Source organism: Euwallacea similis, chromosome 1, assembly GCF_039881205.1.
Source record: "Euwallacea similis isolate ESF13 chromosome 1, ESF131.1, whole genome shotgun sequence".
In the NCBI taxonomy this organism is placed as follows: Eukaryota; Metazoa; Arthropoda; class Insecta; order Coleoptera; family Curculionidae; genus Euwallacea; species Euwallacea similis.
Window position 1 is genome coordinate 498033 of NC_089609.1, and position 22079 is coordinate 520111.

At 36.7% G+C, this 22079-nt stretch overlaps 4 protein-coding genes across 6 annotated transcripts; 2 read left to right on the forward strand and 2 right to left on the reverse strand.

The window, feature by feature from the left end:
- Nucleotides 1-5115: 5115 nt before the first annotated feature.
- LOC136418423 (major facilitator superfamily domain-containing protein 12-like) lies at nt 5116-11986 on the forward strand. 2 transcript variants are annotated; one of them, XM_066404591.1, is made up of 9 exons: nt 5116-5372; nt 9955-10133; nt 10184-10466; nt 10516-10624; nt 10743-10930; nt 10982-11177; nt 11229-11337; nt 11606-11756; nt 11813-11986. In XM_066404591.1, the coding sequence occupies exons 2-9, from the start codon at nt 9959-9961 to the stop codon at nt 11952-11954; spliced, it is 1353 nt and encodes a 450-aa protein (XP_066260688.1). In that variant the 5' UTR covers nt 5116-5372; nt 9955-9958; the 3' UTR covers nt 11955-11986. The 2 variants fall into 2 exon arrangements, with proteins under 2 accessions (XP_066260688.1, XP_066260614.1); XM_066404517.1 differs by lacking the exon at nt 5116-5372 and having other exon boundaries at nt 9686-10133.
- Nucleotides 11987-12045: 59 nt separating this feature from the next.
- On the reverse strand, nt 12046-15885 carry LOC136418230 (integrin beta-nu-like). The gene is made up of 13 exons (XM_066404263.1): nt 15679-15885; nt 15444-15630; nt 15264-15395; nt 14998-15209; nt 14650-14943; nt 14434-14588; nt 14210-14384; nt 13835-13992; nt 13326-13406; nt 13033-13235; nt 12759-12977; nt 12548-12706; nt 12046-12491 (listed from the first exon to the last, which is right to left on the reverse strand). The coding sequence occupies exons 1-13, from the start codon at nt 15868-15870 to the stop codon at nt 12283-12285; spliced, it is 2376 nt and encodes a 791-aa protein (XP_066260360.1). The 5' UTR covers nt 15871-15885; the 3' UTR covers nt 12046-12282.
- A 523-nt stretch (nt 15886-16408) lies between these two features.
- LOC136410723 (TM2 domain-containing protein DDB_G0287015-like) lies at nt 16409-17286 on the reverse strand. Its single transcript, XM_066393021.1, has 3 exons — nt 17127-17286; nt 16621-16987; nt 16409-16560 (listed from the first exon to the last, which is right to left on the reverse strand). Exons 1-3 carry the CDS (start codon nt 17191-17193, stop codon nt 16473-16475), a joined length of 522 nt encoding a protein of 173 aa, XP_066249118.1. The 5' UTR covers nt 17194-17286; the 3' UTR covers nt 16409-16472.
- A 1877-nt stretch (nt 17287-19163) lies between these two features.
- LOC136418304 (aldehyde dehydrogenase, dimeric NADP-preferring-like) lies at nt 19164-21473 on the forward strand. 2 transcript variants are annotated; one of them, XM_066404416.1, is made up of 8 exons: nt 19164-19321; nt 19369-19806; nt 19857-19961; nt 20009-20183; nt 20367-20452; nt 20507-20711; nt 20766-20941; nt 21046-21473. In XM_066404416.1, the coding sequence occupies exons 1-8, from the start codon at nt 19225-19227 to the stop codon at nt 21249-21251; spliced, it is 1488 nt and encodes a 495-aa protein (XP_066260513.1). In that variant the 5' UTR covers nt 19164-19224; the 3' UTR covers nt 21252-21473. The 2 variants fall into 2 exon arrangements, with proteins under 2 accessions (XP_066260513.1, XP_066260449.1); XM_066404352.1 differs by having other exon boundaries at nt 20507-20705; nt 20760-20941; nt 21046-21472.
- Nucleotides 21474-22079: the final 606 nt, after the last annotated feature.

Sequence of the window (22079 nt, forward strand, 5' to 3'; positions counted from 1 at the left end):
CCAGGCGACAAGTGGTGTCATTAAGTGGCAAAAATACGTCACAAAATTACCTCAAAAGTGCATTTCACCAAAAACACAAACTTTCAGTAATTTGTATTTATTTCATGAACGCAGTGAACGAATATAACTAACAGAAACTTATACTTCCTGAACAATGGACAACAAACAAAACATGAAATTATTTGTTTTACCTAATTGATTGAAGCGTTTTATGTCTAAGCATTTGAGCCATTCTTTTAAGGCAATTAGCCCACATCTGCCAGAGTTATAACGGTTCAAAGTTTGAAAAGTGGCAAAAAATGGTTACCTTTCCCCTTTGATATTTTTCAAAAAAAATTCGAAATTTTAGATATGCCGTTTATCAACCCAATAGACTCATGGATTCTATATTGATAGTGGATACTTCGGTTAAGGTCGCGGAGCCTCGGAAAGGCATTTTTTTCAAACCCTCATTATTGGCACAAAAAAATCGCAAAAATTGAGAGCCTCAATGACGCTGTACCTCTAAAACCTTATAAGGTATCATCTCGTGGTTTATAGCATCTTAAAGAACTCATGGAGACCAAAGCTTGATCTTTCTTCTATTTAATTGATTGATATAGATACCGGACAGCAATTGAGTCCCTGCAGCTTAAGACACTTTTAGGGACCTGCATTTTAGGGTATGTACTTTCAAATTCGCAAAAGTCAGTATTAACGTGTCTCCGTATCTCAAAAACCTAAAGGAATGTGGCAATTTCCATTGTGTAATCTTATAATGCCTTTTTCGATTTAATTGAATGCTATATATCCTAGATACCAGTTCAGAACATCAAAGTTAATGTCAAAACCCTAATACCAGTTTAAATCTCACATTACTTGCTACTGCAAAATGAATCGAGGCCAGGTTCAAGAGGAATCAGGTTTCTTTTACGTTGCTCTCGTTGACCTGCGAAAACTCCACTGTAAACAATAAAAAACAACAATCAGAATCTCCCTTTTTAAATCAAACCACAAATCCACTTTACACCGATCTTTTATTTTTGCAAGTCCTAAGTGTCTCACTATCCAACGGTGTCTTTCCAGTTATGTCGTTCTTATTGACCTACCAAATGGGGGATGTCATAGATAATTTTATGAGAAACTTATATCTGGTTTACAAATTGCTTCAGGTTTTAGTGTTTTCAAGAGGGTTTTCTCAGAAAATATCTATAATTTTTACAAATTGGCTAAAAACCTCATTCAAATAATTTCGTTAGATGACTTAATTTTTTTCTCACCTTGCTCCGCTCAATCCCGATGCACAAACCGGAAACGAATAAATTCCTTTTTTGATTTAATAAGTATTTTCTTGTCTTCTGGTTCACTTCAAGGCATTTTTAGTAGAATTTCTAACTAATCTGACTTAAAATCACTGAATAATTAGCAATATAAATATGAAATTTTTATGTTAATCGCCGCGGCATCTTCATTTCACGCCAAAAGGAAATCAAAGACTACTGAAACTTCATAACTTACACTTATTAGGCCCTCTAGCGTCTGTTTGATGTACTAATGGAATTTATTCTAAGGGGATCGTCAGACTTGTGACAAGGAGATTTTTGTTTAATTAATATACGGGGTGTTTCAGTTTGAAGTACCCAAACTTTAATGATGTTTAGTACATCCAAAAATAATGGCAGTTTGCAATATAATCCAATATCCAGGAATGCTTCGTTTACAAAATACAGGGTGTTAAACTTAAAAAAAAATTGCACATAATGGAATTTCTCGAACACCGTTTGAGATATTGTAATGAAATGTTTGTGTGGTTATCTGCCATCCAAACCTTCTTCAATGAAACAAACAATTTAACTTTGACGCAAACAGTGACGTGTATACGGACGTACGCCTAGGCACTTTTGATAAAACAATGTTACTCCACTGTCTTTTTTAAAATTAAAATTTGTTTTTGCAAAGGCTGATCAGTTTGGGAGACAAAAGTTCTCTCTTGTTTTTCCGATTGACGCACGGTTTCAGAGTAAAAAAGGAAAAGTGTAATCATTGCATATTTTAATTACATGGGTTAATTAAATTTTATTGTTTGCACGACCTGTCTATTTTTATTTATTATATTTTTTACTGTCTTGAAAACAAGTACGGTAAACAATCAAAATGGACAGGTCATACAAGCATGTTATTCGTAGAGCTAATTTTCAACGAAGATGTTCCCTTAATGTTTGAGCTAGAATGATTAATAGCATGCTTATCGGTCCTTTTTTTACCAGATAGGACGACGAGTACAAACCATCTTAATTTTTTACAAGAAAATTTCCGATATTGCTGAAAGATTTGAACTTAAACAGACGTCAAGTAATGAGGTTTTTATATCATGGTGCTCCATCCCTTTTTAGTCGTCCAGTTCGAGACCACTTAAACCATCAGTTTCCTAATAGGTGGATGGGATGCAATGGGCCAATTTATGGCCTTGACGTTCGCCGGGCTTTACCCCATGTGATTTTTTTCTGTAGAGAGTACAGGCAAAACTTGGTTTACGCAACAGAAATAAATACTTTTTAAGCATTATGTAAGCGAATCTAAAGTGCGAGTGAAACATTTTGAGGGCGCGAAGACTTTATTTTAAAAGCTTGTAACTGAATCTTGGATTCGCTGAGCAACACTATGCACACATCAGGCAAATGGGGGTAATTTGGAATTTTTTTGTGATAATTTTTATAATTTTTTCTCTAATAAATATCTCTAATTCCTCGGTTATCTTAATTTTTTTATATAAACAATTTTTTTCCAAATAACTTATTTTGGTCACACATACATGTATCCAGTTAAAAAAAACTCACGTTCAAATTCACTTTGTATATTATAATGGTTTTGTGAGAGTGATATATTTCTGTGTTCATAGTGATTTTTTTTTGTTATTTAAAATGGCGTCAATAAGCGCGAAGATTTAGTGAAACTAGTGAAGAAGGATTTGAACAATCCATTAGTATTGAAACAAAAGGTGAAATTACGAATGCATTCAAATATTGCAAATCCCTATTAGAAGAGAGAGGATTATTCACTGAAAATCCTCCGTCAACAATTTCGTGTAGATCTCTCGTTATGGGAGAAGAGTTTTTCAATGCCATTATGAATATGTTGGATGACAAACTAATTATTGACGGTGAAGATCTTATTACTGCTGATGAAATCGATGAGCTCAATAAGTATGAAAAGGTCATTTTTGTTTGTTGTATGTTTTTCATGATTTGCAATTATTATTGTTGAATTCGCATGATTAACACATACATATATTTCATTGTTAATAATAATTTGATATACAGTGTCTTGGTGCAGAAGATGTTGGAGGTTTTATTGCCGATGAGTTTGCGAAACACATTCCACAACGAGAATATATTCCTGTAGTATATAAAGAAAAAGTGGCTGCTCTTGTCGGAGCTCATACAAGATGGACCTTAAAGAGCCTCCAAACACGGGAGGCTCTTTAACTTAACTAAACTCACAACACTTAAAACATCGCCAAGATATACATATCATTGGAAAAAATATATAAAGCATGGAAATACTCACTTCAGTAAATGGAAATTTATTGATTTCGAGCCCCATGGAGGCTCGAGCAAGATTGGAGCAGGTAAACCATCATTGCCATTTTCATTTACATTATTTCTTACTACTTGCACGTAGGTCACAACGAGAACATTACAGCATTGGGCTATTAACGCGGCATTTTCTTTAGTATCAAAATCATTCCTAATTATAGACAGTACAGCATCGTTGGAAGAAACAATTGCTGCCGGGCGGAAATTGGTTTTCCTGAATATTGGCCCTTATGGAACTACTTCATACGTATTGCATCTGGGGCGTGGACAAAAGACTGTCTGCTTTCCGAATGTGTCCAATCAAAACGCAGACGAGCAGCCACCGCTCGGAAAAGGCCTTGGATTCCAAGAAGCGAAGCGTTGTGGCATGCCAACGATTGCGAAGCGTGAACAGTTTTAGTGATTTTCATGTTCACTGGGGCACATATTAATTTCATTTTCTCTAAGTACGTTTGTCGGTACGTGACAGTGCCACCGGCGAATTTTAGATGGAACTCGGGAAAAAACTCGAACTTTGAGCGATAGTAAAATTGCCCACTTTTCCGACTGCCTTTGTTTTATTCTGGATTATCACATTAAGTTGCAAATTTATAATATAAGTGTTCAAATATACACACAATAAATAAAGTATAATTCTCTACTTAAGGATCAACTCTTTCGCAACGGGCCTTAGCAGATAGAACCGTCTCGTTAAAATTTATATGTATTTCCCACAAACAATAACCTTTGCCTGGCTAAAACTGTATGAAAAGGGAGCTATCTATGGCATCTTCACTAGATACCTGGATTTTTCAAAAATCCTGTTCACATTGGGCATTTCATGATTTAGATATGTATGAAGTATAAGTGAAATTTACATCAACGAAAACAATTACGCGAAAGACAGGAGAAATATGAAATTTTAACCGGTTTCGGGAGAACAAGGGGCTTTTTAATACTCCTAAAGCGAAAATTATATTTGTCTGGACGTCTCGCATAAAGTAGATATTAACTATGCGTATTGTCTGACGTTCCCAAATTGTCTCAAACGGTCTCAAACGTGTACCCCTAAATTATGTTTCTCTTTCATCCAGGTCTAAAGTAACCAAATCAATCAATGAAAGAGTTTATAGTAAATTGAGAAAAAGCTATCATTTAAAGGCAATAATTTATAGTTAAAGTCTATTGTTTGGTGTTTTGTATTATGGTAACAATTAGTATGTAATCAATGACCAAACTTTGTGTTGTTATGTAAGTCGTAATAAAAACAGTTTTATTAATGTATTATTTCACGACTAACCTGTAGCTTATTCGTTAGCTGTAAAGATTCTTCCGGGTTCCATCTCAATTATTTGGTGAGCGGAATTCATCACCCACTTTTTCTTTTATTCCATTTGGAAATATCGCTTCACCCAATAGTAGGGTTAGAATTGCACGCACACATACGTAGTTTGACTCAAAACAATTACACGACAGCGATGCTTTTTTTTTTAAGTAGTTTTGAAAACAAAACAATAACGCTTCAGTTGTCAGTACTAATGGTGTTGCCGCGTCCCTTTCCACTTTGCTCGGGAAAACCATCAAATTTTGCCTGAAAATGTTGAGAAAAATCAGAAAAGTTTGTACAGTCTTGAAGGTTAATTAAATAGAAACGTAATGAGCCTTGGTACGGGATTGTGTTTGACTAAAAACAGGAAAAAATCGCACGTTTAATATTCGATTTTGTTGGATAATACCGGGAATGTCGCGTCAGTTACGTTCGGATCTCCGAAGTCGAACGATCGCTGAGTGCATTTCATCATAGGACTCAAAATGGAGGTAAGTAAAAGCTTCGGCTATTGAGAATAAAAGAGTTAGGAGTGGACATGGCAGTGCAATACCTGCTATGTCGAAAATAAACATGTATTGAAATTCCTGTGGTCAATGTCTTAGAAATTACAGTTTTTTTGAACATTATTCTAAAAGGATTATCGTTCCAAATGATTGACTTGTAGTAAATAAATAGGAAACCCGGATAGAGCATAATTAAGTGTAAGTAAAAGTTTTGACACTAAAAAGTCAGTGGTGGACGTGTGACCAGCCAGTGTAGTACTATGGCGAGCACTACCAAATTCAAATTTTTAATTCAACTTTAGTATTACATTAATTTTGATATTAATATCTTCATTTATTTCTTTTTTTTTTTTTGGAATAATACCTCACACAACAGTAGAAGTTATTGGAGCGGTGAAATTGTACACTACTCTAATTTAAAATTAAATTAGAATAACATTCACCCTTTATTAAGGGCTCGAACCAAAACCCTCATTAACGTTTAGCGAGAAAGTATTAGTAAAAAAACGAAAATTCACAGTTAACTAAAATGTATCGAAGGTGAATATTTAAAATGTGTGAAACGCCCTACAATGCCATCGCTCCAATAATCCCTAGAGTTTGCTATAGCAATGCAGCTTATTTTACATTTAAAAGAAAAGTCGGAAAGGGTAAGAGATACTGAAAATTGAACAATAGCCATTTTGACTCATATAAATGAAAATCGATTTACTATCTTGTTCCCTTTTTGCAGGTTTGTTTTTTTCTAAAGGAAACTAAAATCGAAATAAGAAAAAACAAAATCAGACTTCTCATTTTAAACATTAAAAAATTTTTTTACACTCTAGAAATTAAAAAAAAAAGGATTTTAATTACACGTATATATTTTCCATTAAAAAAAACATAAAATCTGATAACACTTTTTGTGAACGCTATACTAAAAAACTATAAATACTTTAATGACTCTTTCATAAAACAATAATCTAGTTTTCCTTAATAATTAAATTTTCGTTAATCATTATAAAACAAGCAGTATGAAAATTTAAATTTTCAAGCGTAATTGACTAATAAATTTACATTGTCGACAATGCCGCTTTTAATATCACATCCATATAACACGTATATCTAACCAACTCGCACGATTAGGAAATTACGTTCAAAAATTAAAATTTAGGACAAAAAACTCACTACGTTCAAAACTTCCAGAGAGAAAGCCATAAAACTCGGAAACTAATATAAACCAGTAGTGTTATAGCGGATAAAAGTACAGCGGAATTCAGCTAATCTATAGCACCTAGCTAAATATTATGTATTATAAAAAAATTGCTTTTTTTCATTCTACAATTCGAAATTGCTGCTAAAGGAGGTTTTGGTACGATAAATTCATCAAAAATATCTGTTTCGTCCTAGCTAATAGGTGTCATCACCATTGTGGTACCGAGGTACAAAAAATCGACCACATTTTTTTATCAGTGTCACTAACTTCAATATTTTTTGGGTTCTAATATCATGAACTACTCCACATTAAAAAGATCTTCTTCAAAGAAACTCGCATTACTAACCGTTTCCGAGATAATTTCAATTACGTTTTTCTGTCTGCTACCAAGCCATGGCATTGGCTGCTACCAAGTCATGAACGGTTTGCATTATAAGGTAGAACATAAAAGTAATTAAAATATCATACGGCTGTCATTTTTTATATCTTTTACTCACGTTTGCAATCTCAATTATGAACCATGGTTCATGGGCTAACCAACAGCCTGTTTCATTAGAGTAATAAGTTCTTCACTTTGATTAATTTCTCGTATCTTTCAAGATATAGGAAAGGCTGTTAGCTCAACAAAAGATATTATCTATTTCGTTAAATAACATACATATTAACTATAGATATCTAAATAGTTCTCTAATGTATTAAGAACTTGATTGCCTCAAATAATAATAAACTATAGTTGTTTATTTAAGTGAACAAAAGTTACATTGTTTTAATAAAATATTGAAAATACACGGAATCGCTTATTTGAAATTATCTCGAAAATTGAAAATACGAGTTTTTACAAGCACCCAATACTCGTTTGAGCCGTTGTTTCTAGAATACCCTGTGTGAAATTCCTTATGAATGTGGGAAATTCTATACTTACGAAATCTCTAGACCCTTGCAAAAGAGAATTAACGGAAATCAAAATTAATATCAAAAGCAAAATTACCTTAATTGCTACTTCAAAATGGGCCAACTTCAGCTTCCTTTAAACTTTTTAACTTAAGCCACAGATCTATCTTACTTTAGTGTTCTGCTCCCATCGCCCCATTCTGAGTGTGGGACCATCCAATGGCGTTTCTCTTCGCACTTATTAGCCCCTCTTCCTTGTAAGGCTCTAGCCCTTATATCATATAGCACTTTCTCATATTAAGCCGCGGTTAATAGGCGGCTTAGATGAAAGAACACGGGTGGATACCTTGTTCTATTAAGCCTCAAGAGAGGAACGCGCCTCCGAGTGCTAAGGGCACGAACATCACTACTTCGACATTTAAAATGAAGGAAAAATCTTTGGCGACATGCACTACGAGCCACTACACTGAATGACGACTACGCGACATGCTTTTTTATTCAAAAAATATGGGTTGCACGACACATTTTTTCAATCAGCAAATGTTACCCGCAACACCCATATTAAGTTATTAGGTACCAGCGATCCTAGTGACGTATTTTAAGAGTCTTTAAAATAAAAGAAACACAAACTGTCGAGAGAGTTCCAGATTTCGAACATCTTATTAATTATAGCGCTAACACTCGACTGAATCATCTATGAAGTGATATCGGTACGAAAAGATACAAAAACTTTACAATTTACTTTTTACAAAGGTACTAGTAATAGACCAAATGATTTTGAAATATTATAATAACGTTACAGCCTTTTTTGCAAACGTAGAGCTGACCGGTTGAATTACGGTGATCATACGAGAATTATTATACAGTGTCCCAATATCGAAGTTTTTCAAATAATCATGAAAATAATGCGAAATTCATCTAGTTAGCTTTAAATTATAAATAAATAATTATAGTTTAAACAGATATTAATAGATTTTACAAGATATTCAACCTAAAATATGGATTTTTATCCATAGCAAGCGTGTGCTCCATAGCAAGCGTTACAGTAAACTTTGTGACGAATGCCAGTGATGAGTAATCTTATATTTAAATATTTTATATTGAGCAGATTTGGTCTATTTTTTTAGAGAACCTCAAATTAATTTCGATTTTATTGAGCTTATCGGAAAGAATATACCTTGACTAAGAAAAAGAAAATACAGGAGAGGTATTTTTCGAGATAAATAAAAAAAACGACGGAATGTGTTTTCATAAAACTGCCGCAAAATTTTCTTTTTAAACATTTTTCAAACCTATAAAATCATTATTAAGACAACTATTATATCAGGAATTTACCTCTAAGATTTTGAATGCGATGTCATTTCTTATAAGGATTACATTATATTGTTTACGTTTTTTCGTAGTATTACTCCATTTAATTTGAAATTAACGTTTGTATAACAACAACATTAGGAAAGTCAAGAAAATGTTGTTAAACAGATTGTCAGGTAATCAGATACGTAATTAACTATCCGACATTTGTATCTTTGTGTGTGCAGAAAAAAGTAATCAACATACGGAAGAGTTTGAAATCGGCAAAATTCCTACCTTGAAAATGCAAATAGTAGAATTTCATTCTCTTTATCGGTTTTTTTTCATACAATTTCAACGGAACACACCCAGTGCAAATTAAAGCAACTGCAATAATTTTTAAAGAATCAAATACATTCTGAATTTAAATAGAAAATATCTCTGTCCAACTTAGCCTTTAGTGTTTTTCGTCTCTCAAACATAAAAAATTCCAATTAGTGCCACAAAATGGTTATATTGGGTAACACGAACTTACTTAAATCAAAATATTCATGATATTTTTGCTTTTATTAACACATACCAAAATGAACAAGCTACTGTATTACTTTAGACACTTTAGCGCTAAAATCGGATATTAAAAGAGCGCTCAGGCACGGTTATTTTGGCCAGCGCCTCCCTAATTTTTCTTTTAAGTCTTCAAGTTAAACACTGCGTTCGGAGCCTGTCACTCTTTCCCCATTCATGCTCCCTCATTCTATTTTCACCTACATGTATGTCTCGATAGTTGTTTTCAGGTAATTATACCGGGTTCATTTCGGTGCTTCGCTTATGTGGTCCAAACTAAACCAAAATGGCAGACTATCTACTAAAGTCAAGAAACAAATACATACTTATTATAATATTTATCTCTCCTCTCCAGCAATCCATATTAAAAGTAAATCGACCCTAAAGTCATTAAAGAAGTATCAATATGTACAGATTTTCATATAAGATACTAATTATGTCTGAACCAACAGTACCGATTTGAAACATGATCTATAGGAGAAACCTTACTCGTTTGTATGAAGGTAAAAGCTAGTCGCAGTAACGTTTGTTCACATTTGATCTGTAAAATCTATTTGTGTTAGCAACGAGGTAAAGGTAAGTCCTGCGTATCTTTCCTTTGATCCTCATCTTGATTATTATGACCAGAAACATGAATCTTGACGAATCTTTCACCCCAACCTGCTCCATAATCCAGAAAGTAAGTTTTGGTCTCGGACATGTCTTTAACGATCTCTGCGCCGCAATGTGGTTCTCCTACACTTTATTCTACCTCAACGTAGTCCTCAATATCCAAAGCACCACTGCCGGAACCTTGCTCATGATCGGTAAGTACACAAACAACTTCAAAAAGTAGTCTTTTGGTGTTTTTTAATAGGTCAAGTGGTGGATTCTATAGCAACCCCTATTGCGGGGTGGGCTATAGACCGTACAGGTGATCGCAGGGCTTGGCATTTCGGGGGTACCATAGCCGTAGCTACCGGTTTTTCGCTGCTTTTCTCTATTAAACCCGGGGAACTCACCACTTCAGTTCTGACTTATTATGTTTTGAGTATAATGTTGTTTCAAGTGGGTTGGGCTATAGTGCAAATCGCCCATTTGTCGCTTATCCCTGAAATAAGCAGGAGTCATAGTCACAGTTCGGACTTGACTGCCATAAGGTTGGATGCATGTAAGCAAATATGTTGGTTTTTCAGTTTTTGATTTTAGATATACAGCCTCGGTTTGTTGCAGCATTACTGTGTATCTGATTACGTTAGTGGTTCTGAAAACTGATGATAATAGCACCATTGGGCCTGATGATTTTTACAAGTTTAAGGTTTGTACCAAAAGTATAGCACTAAAGAGGAACTGTAGAGAAAAACTAGACAAAGTGGATTACATTGACACAATGGTGAATGTAAAATACCTTAAAGTCCTTAAGATTTCTTTCTCAGGAAATCGCCCTCATCATTGTCTTCATAGGAATAATAACCTCCCTATTGTTTTATTGTGGCCTTCTGGGAACTTTTGAAATATCCGACTATGAAGCTCTCCTAGAAACGGACGATGTTAATCAACTGAACTCCAACAATCGCGAAAAGCATTTCTTAAGACAATCAATCATCTATTTAGTCGCCTTAACGTAAACACTTCGTTATCTGCCCTTATTGAAATTACGATACATATTTTATAGGTACATGGCATCAAGACTATTTATAATTCTGAATCTAGTGTATATCCCACTTTATTTAGACGAAAGGGCGGAGATTGAGGTGGTGGAGAAGGAGAGAATCCGCCAGACTATTGCTACAATTCCTTTGGTGTGCTACGTAGCATCATTTATCACCTCTGTGTTTTTGAAGTGCAGGGGCAGTAGCTGCCCTGATAAAGTATTTAGAAAATTAGATAATCACCCTTATGTTTCAATTGGACATTTTTAGGTGACATACTTAATAGGAGGAGCCATGGGTTTGATGGCTTCAGTGTGGCTTGGATCCGGAGTTTCACCCAATTCGGATGTGGAATTATATGCGATTGCCATATTTTTAGGTTAGTTAATGCTTGAATTAAACCTTATATATAATCGTACACAAAAAAAATCATGAGGAAGTAAAGAAAGCAAATTTGAGAATTAATTGTTAAATAAAACCTGGTGAATTCATTTAATTTTGATGATTTTCCTGATGGAATTGTGAATACAACTTCTTCAGAATTTTATAAACAGTTCCTATGAAATATTATAAATGAAGGTTGATAGAAGTTTTTCTAAGGAATTTGTAAGAAATTTGCTAATATCATTTTCAATACTAAATTTTAGGTGTTAGCGGGTCTTCCACCATGGTTGCTAGCCTCTGTCTTACTGCCAACTTCGTAAAAGTCAACGGATATGGTGGAGGACAAGTCTACAGCATAGTTACCTTCACTGATAAGTTAATTTCAGGTGCCGTCGTGTTACTCGTGCAAAACTTGTAAGATATTCTCCAAAGCAACGTTTATTTGAATATGAAATTGTGCTTACTTACAGACAGTGCTCCCCTAAACATCTCTGTCCTCATTACTACGAAAACGTCCTCTCTTACATTTGCGGCATCGTGTCACTTGTCGGAATTATTTCTTTGGTGGTTTTGGAAGTGGAGATTCGAAGGAATGGAAGGTTACCACGTTGAGAATGATTAATACACCATATTTAATTTATAAATTGCGTAAACTTTATTGTAATAATTTGGAATATCAGCACACTTTAAACGCCAACAAATTATAAAATGTACAATTTTGTGCCGTGTGTAACGAATTACACTTATACAGTTACTTAAACTTAAACTAAATCTAATTAATTACTAATGATATTGTTCAGTGAGGAAGCCGCAAGAGAAATGTCATTCTCATTTTAAACTTTTGAACATGTTAAACTGCATTCTCTGTATCTACACAATAACTGACATTTCTCCGTCGTTATTTCTCAAGCTTTGAAAAATTTTATTACATAGAGACAACCTAATCGTGCAGGGAAGAGGAATGAAGAGGATTTTTGTAATTCACAACCGGTGGCACGTAAATGGGATTCGTTTCGTTTACGTTCTGCACATTAGAGTGTTTAACTTGCTCCGTAAATTTCGCATATTCGATTTTTTCCGCTTTCCACACTTGCCACTTTTTGAACAGAATTATGAGTAAGCCTCCAACTATGATAGCAGTGAAGATCCCTAAAGCATTTGAGTGTTTATTTTCAGTTTATAGTAAAAGAGAGCATATAATTTACCTATGCCCAATCCATATGTCATAGCTTGGGCTGTAAAGTTACAGTTCTGGTTGATCTGCAAATGGATCATATCATCGGCACCTTTATAGTAGCAGTATTGTATGGTGCATCTTTGCGTCTCACGTTTGTCGAAGAACACCACACTACATAGCTCCTCACCTGAGTTGATGAACTTTTTATGTATTTATTATTCAACAGATTATTAACCAACCGCAATTTTTAAGGTTTTCCACTTTCTCGAAACTGACAAAGTTATTTTCCACGGTGACATTGGATTTTTCGTCAGACATATACTTTTTAACAGCTTTCTCGTACTTTTCGCAAACCAAATTCTTTTCGGAGTGAACTTCGCAATAGTTGCCGTCATACTCTTTTTTGCAATTACACGAATTGCATGTACAGTTGCCATTTCCACTGCATATCTTATTACCTACATTATAAAACAAACACTCTCCAGTTTGTTTGTAATTTTGTTGCTCTTTTACCGGCTCCCAGAAAGCATTGGTCAACTGCTAGAGAACAGGAACAGTCATCATTAGAATAACCGTCATAGCACTCGCACTTCCCTTCCACGCAATAGCCTTTATTATTGCACACTTCCTGGGCGTTGGTCATTGGGCACTCGAACTCGCAGTAAGTGCCACTGAATGGCTTCTTGCATTGACATTTGCCACAAATGCAATCCCCACTGCAAATCGCATACATTTTATACTTATTTTATACTTATAGTTAGCAACTAACTGGCACACGAAAGATCGATCCTTATTCAAGCACTTACTTGGAGGAACAAGTAGAGTACCCATCCTTTCTGCATGATCTTGGATCTTCATTGCATTCCTCTAAACATTCTGTGCCTTTCCTACGTTATAAAAAAATTGTTCCTCTATATATGTTTTTCATTATTAGCTTGGTGGCTTTATACACAAAATAGCATATTTTATTTTTCTTGGAAACTGAAGTATTACTTAGGCGTAGGTGGAATCCATTTTAGCGAATTAAACATTGCCAACTAACCGAAATATCGGCAGCTCAGAACACATTTAAAAATCTCCGTTTAGAGATACCTAGCTGGAATTTATTTCAATAAAACAATCGTTAGCAAATTCCTTAAATAGATTTTGACCAAGCAAAACTTTTGACTTCACCACCTGCAGCGTCAATGAACGGCAACGTGGCATTATTCTTTTGTTTATCTAGTGACAAAAGGGCGCGCGTTATTTCAAACGCTTGAAAACCATTTATGCATTTAAGCCACTCGCACGATACTGGAACAGGTATTGTATTTACCATCCTAAATCGCAGGTGCAAGTGCCGCAGTCATTGGTACCATGTTTGCATTGCAACTTAGATTGGGGTAATTTTTCGCACTGACAAGGTCCTCCCACGTACTCTATGTTGATTATAATCTCCTCGTTGATGCTGTTCTCTTTTATGATAATTTTCTCCTAAAATTCGGTTTAAGTTTGTAATTTTTAGGTTTTATGCAGAAGTAGGAACGATGAATACCAAGAATTTCTGAGCAAACTTGCGTTGCAACTATTCCATTGGTTGCAATATCTACTTTTGCATAAACGCTAAAACGCTGCGTTTCACGCAGAGAATAAATCATTTATTCAATTGAAATTTTACTGATCTCGTTTTTTAAATAAATTTTGTGCCTACATAACCCCTTGGCGGACTGCCCTTTAAGGACAATTCCAGCTTGAAATTTATAGCCTCTTCTTCCACATTGTTGCACCCAGCCTTTTGCTGGTACTGATTGGTCCTGTTGCAATCTACGAAAAAACGAAGCTGCAGCTGTGGGGTGTGAGGAAATTTCGTCGAGAATTCAACTCGTCTGGAAAATCTTCTTTATGGTTCATTTCTTAGTGGATAAAATTTAGCACCTGATGAAGTCCAGAAACCCCTTTTTAACTAACTCCAAGATATTCTCTGAGTTGTCCTTCAAAACTCCCACAAAAGTCTCCTCCTCAAGTATGTCCTTCTCCATCTGATAATAAGGGTTGATTTTATCCTTAGTGGCCGCCACAATTAAGTTGGTCTGCAAGGGAGATTTCTGCGTCAGTCAAACAAAGAATTTACTTAGTTGAGAGAATATGCACCTTGAATTTTCTTAGGAGCATCTTAATTTCAGCTAAACTCGGATAATCATACTTCAAAGGGTCAGTATGATCGCCGTGCTCATCCACCAAGCACCGCAACTCATCATTAACCGTTGTCGCCCCTACAAGAAGCCCGTCTCCTGCGGTATGTAGCAAGCTGTCAGTGGACAGCAGTATGATCTTCCTGGAGTTTTCGGACCATCCGAACTGCTTACCGCAGACCAGGATTTGGAAGATCGCCTCTAAAGCCCCATCAAGATCGTCCAGATTTGCAGAAACTATGCTTTTGCCCACCTAAAATTGGCTCTGGAGTTTAACTCTCTAGGCAAAGGGGCTGGGACAGCCTACCACATCAAAGAAATCGCTCATATTATCAGTAAAATTCAAGCTGTGCTTAAAGAGCCACGCCTTGGTCTGACATGCCGGAATATTGTCTTCGGTTTGCTCACAAGGATTATCGATCTTACTTGGAGCGGTCATAATAACGGGCATTCCAGGCTTGTCCAGAAACGACCCAAAGGCCAACTTGTAGTGTTTGGTTAGCTCCTCCAGACTGCGCCCTTCAATGACTAGCAATGCAGGTTTTTTTAAAGAAGTTTTTCGAAGTATTTTACCAAGATCATTTCCAAGGTTCTTCAAAGTGTCCAGATGAGTTAACATGGAGTAGCTAAGGTCGCCCAAGTAGTATAACTCCAAGGGGTAGTTTTTAGCCGGCTTGTACGTGAAGGATATGTTGAGGGGTTGGCCTAGTAGGACACCGCTCATCAATACAACCGATAAAAAATCACATTTACCTTTTCTTAGGATCACATTGAACTGCTGAGGCTTTATCTGGACAGCGCTGGAGGCATCTTTCACATCATTGATGTCGACGAAGTTCTGGTTTTTTACTATATTCACAGAGTTGTTTCTGTTCCTTTCTATAAAGTTCCCACATTCTTTGAGTTCGTCAATAAAATCGCACAGGAACTTATTGGTATTCTGTAGAGAGATAATTGATTAATGAGATTTCCGTACCGAAATTCTTACCGCGTGGTTATAGCACCAATTACAGCACGTGTGGGCTAATAAACATTCACTGCAGCTTTGTTCTTGTTGGCACACTTTGCGTAAATCCTGGGGACAATTATCACCTTTGTTGTCCGTTTGTCCTAAGACTTTGTCGGCTAGGACAATTGTTTGAATGAGGAAGAGATATAATTTAATGCCGCCTAGGTTCATGATGGATTTTACATAGCCGTTAGAGTCAGAAATTCGCGTTTCTCTAACGTATCTCTGACATACGAGGTGTTAACGAAAAATATTTTAGTCGACAAAATCCTAGAGACTGTGAGAATTGGCTCGGGTTGTTGGTTCGAGTTGTTTGATGGATTAAGATTTTTTTAATGGTTTTTCCTCTTTAGCGATGCTATTTGTGGTAAATTTGGGAATGCGTAAAAACCAATTTATGGAAAAAGAGAGGTCTGACGTGGCATCACTGCTCTTATATCAATAAGGTAAATAGCAGGTATCATTGTAAATAAAAATTAATCCTTTCATGGCATCGGTGGAGTGTACACAAGCAGATGATAAGTTCTATATTTAGACAGTTGAGCTGTTTCTTTCATGTTATTTAGCGATAATAAATCTAGTATAGTATACGAGGGCAGATGCTACAACTGCAAAACAACAAATAGCAGCCAAAAAATCTATATGGCAAAGAACCTAGACCCTTAAATCTCCCCCCTATTAAAACAAACCATAAAAAACTATGTCTTTAATCAAAACAGCACTATAAATTCCATCATAATCTATTATTTGTCATCACAATACCGTCGTCATTCCTACCAGACCCACCCTTCGCAAGTATAACACCCAGGAGTGCACACCGTGTGTTGACATGGAGGGCAACCATGGGGAGGCAACAAATTCCTGAAAGATCCCCACAATAAACTTCCTCCCTCGCACTCAAAAAAAATGTTCAAACTTTACCATTGCCAGTCCCTGCAGTACAAACATCCATGAGTAAATGCGTAGTGGTGACATGCAGGGTAGCGATGAAGCGGTTGAACCGTTACATCCAGTTCTAGAGGAGGTGCTACTGGTTGATAAGACGGGGGTTGGTAGGATGAGGGAGGAGGTGGGTAAGCTGAAGCTGGTAGTTGATATGCTGGAGGAGGAGGAGGTTGGTAGCTCGGGGCTAGTGGTTGGTAAGCAGGCGCAGTTGCTGGAATGACTGTAGAGGAATGATCATGGTAGTGGTATTCAGTGTGTTTAGAATTTTTAGAAAGGAGGGATTTCGTAACCCCAGTGGCAAGTCCGGCAGTCAGACCTGCAGCTATGCCGCCGGCTATTCCTCCTAATAAGAGGACATAATTGTTTTAGTAAAATAATTATTTACTGAAATGAATCTTTCTACATACTTGACGCGTTATCACCTTAGGTACATAGAAGATGTTTACTTATTCTAACAATGCCATTGTTCAGTAGTGACTCACCCAAAATAGCCATTTTGTCGTCCCGTGGATGGTGGTGGTGGTGGTGGTGCGGATGTGGGGGTGGCATTTTCTTGCCCTGATAGTGGAACTATGTAAAAAAAGTATTTTTTCCACTGTCACGTTTCAAATGTGTATATCTACTTATTTTATATTGATTAACGTGATACTAATTTATCTCCTCCTTATCTCTAAAACAGGTGAAGTATCATTAGAGACCCGTCAGCGGGTGTAAGATTCGCAGAATTCGATGTTTTTCAACTAAAATGCAGTATTTCGAGAAAAACGAACAGCGGAAACTGTCTTAATCACGTTCTGAATGCAGAAAAACTCCGTTAGTCATGCATATTAAAGAGAACTCATTTATCCAATAGCAAATTGATAGAATTCTTTAAAATCTGGAAATAAAAGGAATTCCTGCGCAGCGTAGCAACGTCGCTAGTCTATGGCCATTAAGGTTGCGTACTCGATTGTAGGCAACCAGCAAAACATCTCCGTAAAACGCGGTTCTCAACGCTGCTGAGGTTTTTAATGAAAAAAAAATCCTGATCAATTTCTAGGGATGAATTTTCCGTGGTTTTCCCATTTTTAGCTCGAGTCTATTTAGCAACTTTCTTAACTCGTTTTTTTTTTAATCCTGAGGAGACCTAGTTTTGACGAAATTTTCTGACTATTTTAGGCGGCATTTAAAAATATTGCGATTTGCGTTGTTACTATTAAATTTAAGATGTGAAACAAAGACGGAGATAAAACTTCCCCTTCCACCCGTCATTAAACTCAAAGGCAAGATTCTGTCTCTTGTCAGTGCGACAAGGAGAGCTTTTTTTGTTTTTAAAATGACAGCTCATTATGACCAGTTCTGCACGCTGGGAAATGGTTTAAATAGCTGCTAAAGGGTTGAAGTTGGATTTAGGATTTAGATCTTGAAGTCCTCTATAAATTTTTTCCACCAATGTTCCTGGGGACATTAGTGGAAACAATGTCCCCGAAATTATAAACTATTTATGCACACAGTAGTGTGACGTATTGTATCTTTAATGGTTAGCTTGAAAATATTTGCGTAATCTTTTGAAATACCTGAGAAGTGCAATTTCCACTATTGCGCTTCAAATTATTTAAAAAAAAACTAAGACAATTTAAAAAAATATATTATCATCATCAAAAAACCAATGTAACCATGGTGTGGTAATAACAAACGAACCACCACAAACTATCCCAAAATAGCTTAATATCTCCCAAAAGGTCAGGCTCATCTACCACCTCCATCCATAACAGTGGCCACATCCATGGAACCTTGCCCTATGGCCACAAGGCGGGTAATAGATAATTGGTGGAGGTGGAGGACAATGGTGGTGCTGGGATGGTCTTAAAGCCTCATGAATCAGGGCCCCTACGAAGGTGCGATGATGGTGATGTGGGTGATGTCCATGGTGATGGTGGTGAGGAGGGCCATGGTAGTAGTCGAATCCATGTGGCCCATGATGGTGGTGATGGTCTCTCATTGTTTTTATTTATCGGAACGAATGAAAGTACTGAGTTTGAAAATACTGCTTTGTGGATAGTTCACCAGGTTATATGCAATATATAGCAAGCTAATTGATTGTGTTTCCGGTATCTTATCAGGATTGGTTCGAAGAACTTTACTTGCAGTGACTGATATAGGCCTGATGACTCAATTAATTTTTTAGGAATTGCGTATTACGAATTATAATTGTTTATACACTTTGGATGGGACTTAATTGGATGCATTAATCAGTTTAATAAAATGAAGCATTTTCCCACGTACTCATGCTTGCAGGTATCGCAGGCCCAAGAGCACTAAGCATCCTAACACACTAAAATATCTATTAATCCATTTCCATGCATAATATTTTATGCAAAATTATTAAATGGTGTTGTATTTGCTTTTTTTCTCCATGAACTATAGTATGGCAGTTCAAAATACGACTGCACAACAGTTATGACTTGCTTTTCAGCAAACTTAAATAGTCCTTGGCCTTCGACCCTATTGAATTGCTTATCATAAATGTCTCGTAAAATAGTTAAGTTCGTTTAATTGAACCAGAGTGTTTGCGATCTCAGCAAGTGTAAACAGCTGGTAATGTCTAACAAGGCTGAGGAAATCGTGAATAGTGCCCGCAAGGCTTTCAACAGCGGGAAAACCAAAAGCTACGAATTCAGAATCACTCAACTTAAAGGTGAGTTTTGGCTATTGAGAAATCATCACTAAACCTTACATCTGAAGGGCTGCAGAAGTTCGTCCATGAGAACGAAGCAAGCATAGTTGAAATCCTGAAGAACGAGAATTGCAAACCTCGATTCGAGTCATATCTAACTGAAATCAACTTTTTGAAGGGTGAAATTCAATTCGCCATTAACAATCTTAAAGAATGGATGGAACCCACCGAGCCGTCGAAACCTCTGGCTTTTATAATGTCCCAAGTGTTGATTTATCCAGAACCCCTCGGGGTGGCTCTAGTGATTGGCCCGTGGAACTACCCCTTCGCACTGAGTTTGGGCCCGTTAATCGGAGCCATTGCAGCTGGCAACTGCGCCGTATTGAAACCATCCGATTTAACCCCTAAATCTACAAAGTTTATGCAAGAACACTTACCCAAATACCTGGATAGTAGCTGCTTTTATGTGTACAATGGAGGAATACCTGAGACTACAATTTTACTTCGTAAGTCTCCGTTGAATCTCCTTCGGCATGCTGAGCGGATATTGTTACAGAGCAACGATTTGACTACATATTTTATACGGGAAATACTGCAGTTGGGAAGATTATATACGCAGCAGCTGCCAAGCATTTGACTCCAGTTACTCTGGAATTAGGAGGTGGCAAATTTCCTTAAGTAATATACAAACTGAAAGGTTTTTTTAAGGCAAAAGTCCGGTTTATCTGGACGATTCAGCGGACGTGTATCTGGCCGCTAAGAGGATCATGTGGGGCAAATGCCTCAATGCGGGGCAAAGTTGCATTCAACCCGATTACTTGCTTTGCAGCGAGTTTATCAGGGACAAGTTCATCCAGGCTGCTAAGACAGTAGTCAAAGAGTGGTGAGACTCCGTTAATTTTCTCATTTATTGTTTTCCTAGAACAACGATGGTCGTTCGCTTTGAGATTAAATTGCTTAAGACATGTTTTTGCGTTTTGGAGTTCTTAAAATCACGCAGGAGTAGTAGATTTTGTAAACAGTTCTCGTTCGCCATTCAGTCCAGAACAGAAATTATTTTTTGAAGGTATGGTGGAGACGCGGCGAAAAGTCCGTATTTCTGCAGAATCATCAATGACAACCATTTCAAACGAATCCAGAAACTTTTACAAGGTGTGCTACTATAATTAAAGCATTTCAACCACGGTATAATGCGGATTTCTAAAGGCAAAAAGGTAGCGATGGGTGGCCAGACCGACGCAACCCAACGCTTCATAGAACCAACCATCCTCATCGACGTCAAAGCTGATGATGACGTAATGCAGGAAGAAATCTTTGGGCCAGTGTTGCCGATTCTTACGGTCGCCACCCCTGAAGAGGCTATTGAGTTCATCAACGCCAGGGAAAAACCATTGACGTTGTACGTCTTCAGGTTGGTGACTGCAACAAAATACTTACAATTTGTGTAAAAATTTGGCACTTTCAGTACGAGTAAAATGGAACAGGATAAATTCATCAAAGGTACCACCAGCGGTGCATTGGATATCAATGAGGTCATGATGCATTATTCCTGCCCCACGTTGCCATTTGGCGGGGTTGGTGAGAGTGGAATTGGAAGATACCATGGGAAGTACAGTTTCCAGACGTTTTCTCATCAAAAAGGTGGTTACTTAATTTTGAAGCAGGTTTTTAATCAGTAAACTGAGCAAGAATGCGGAGAACCTAAACAATCAGTATACAGACATCCTGTACGTTTTTCATTTCAGCTGTTTTGGGCAAGAAACTCAGCAGATTGGAAGAGGCCACCCTACAAGGAAGATATCCCCCATACACAGAGAGAAACCTGAATTTAATCTCCACTGTCACCAAAATTAGGCCGAAAATTCCTGGAATGTTTTTGCTGAAGAAAATTCCTTATGTGGTTATCATGGCTGCTTTTTCAATATTAATACATATGGTGGTAAAATTGTGATATGGCCAAATGGGGGACAACCTGTATAACCGATATTTGTAACGTTATCAACAAGGGGCTCACCTTTCGATACAAAATAAATAGAGAGAGATTATTGTTAAGTACGTTATTTTTCAATGTTGTTAAAAATTCCGGGTAAAAATGCGAAAATAGATAAATATATATGCCATCAAGGTAGAGACTAAGGTTCTTTTATCACATCTATAAATAGGATTTAAGGGAAAAGCAATACATGTCATTTATTTATTTGTTTATCAATTTATTTAAATTTAAAAACATTAAGAAAATAGTCAGATAACAATAAAAGCTGACGCCGAACCTCGTAATTTCCTCCACTGAAACTCTTCTCTTACTTCCCTTGTTACCATCTAAATCCTCTGCAATATACGCACGTAATCATTCTAAGTCTATGACCGCAAATCGGACCTCTAAATATGGGAGGCGGCGGTGGAGGTCTATGATGATAGGGTGGTCTGTGAGTTAGACGCGGAGGTCCAGGAGGCGGCCCATGCTGGCGGGGCGGCCCGAAGCTGGGCCGTGGTGGGCCAAAGCGACCGGGAGGACCTAAAAATTTTACCAAATTGATGCCTCATTTTATTTTATGAAATTCAAGATTTACCTGGAGGGTTTCTGGACATCCTGGGCAGTAGTTCTGAGCTTTTCAAGCCTTAGTGATGATTGCAATAAATTTGCTGGAAATATACTTTTTTACTGTTTTTTCCGTGTTATCTTGACGTTATTTCATTACAACTAATGTTCGGTGATTTATAAGAAGGCTTAAATGCTTTATTATCTTAAGGGAAAATATCGTGCATCATTTGAATCCTA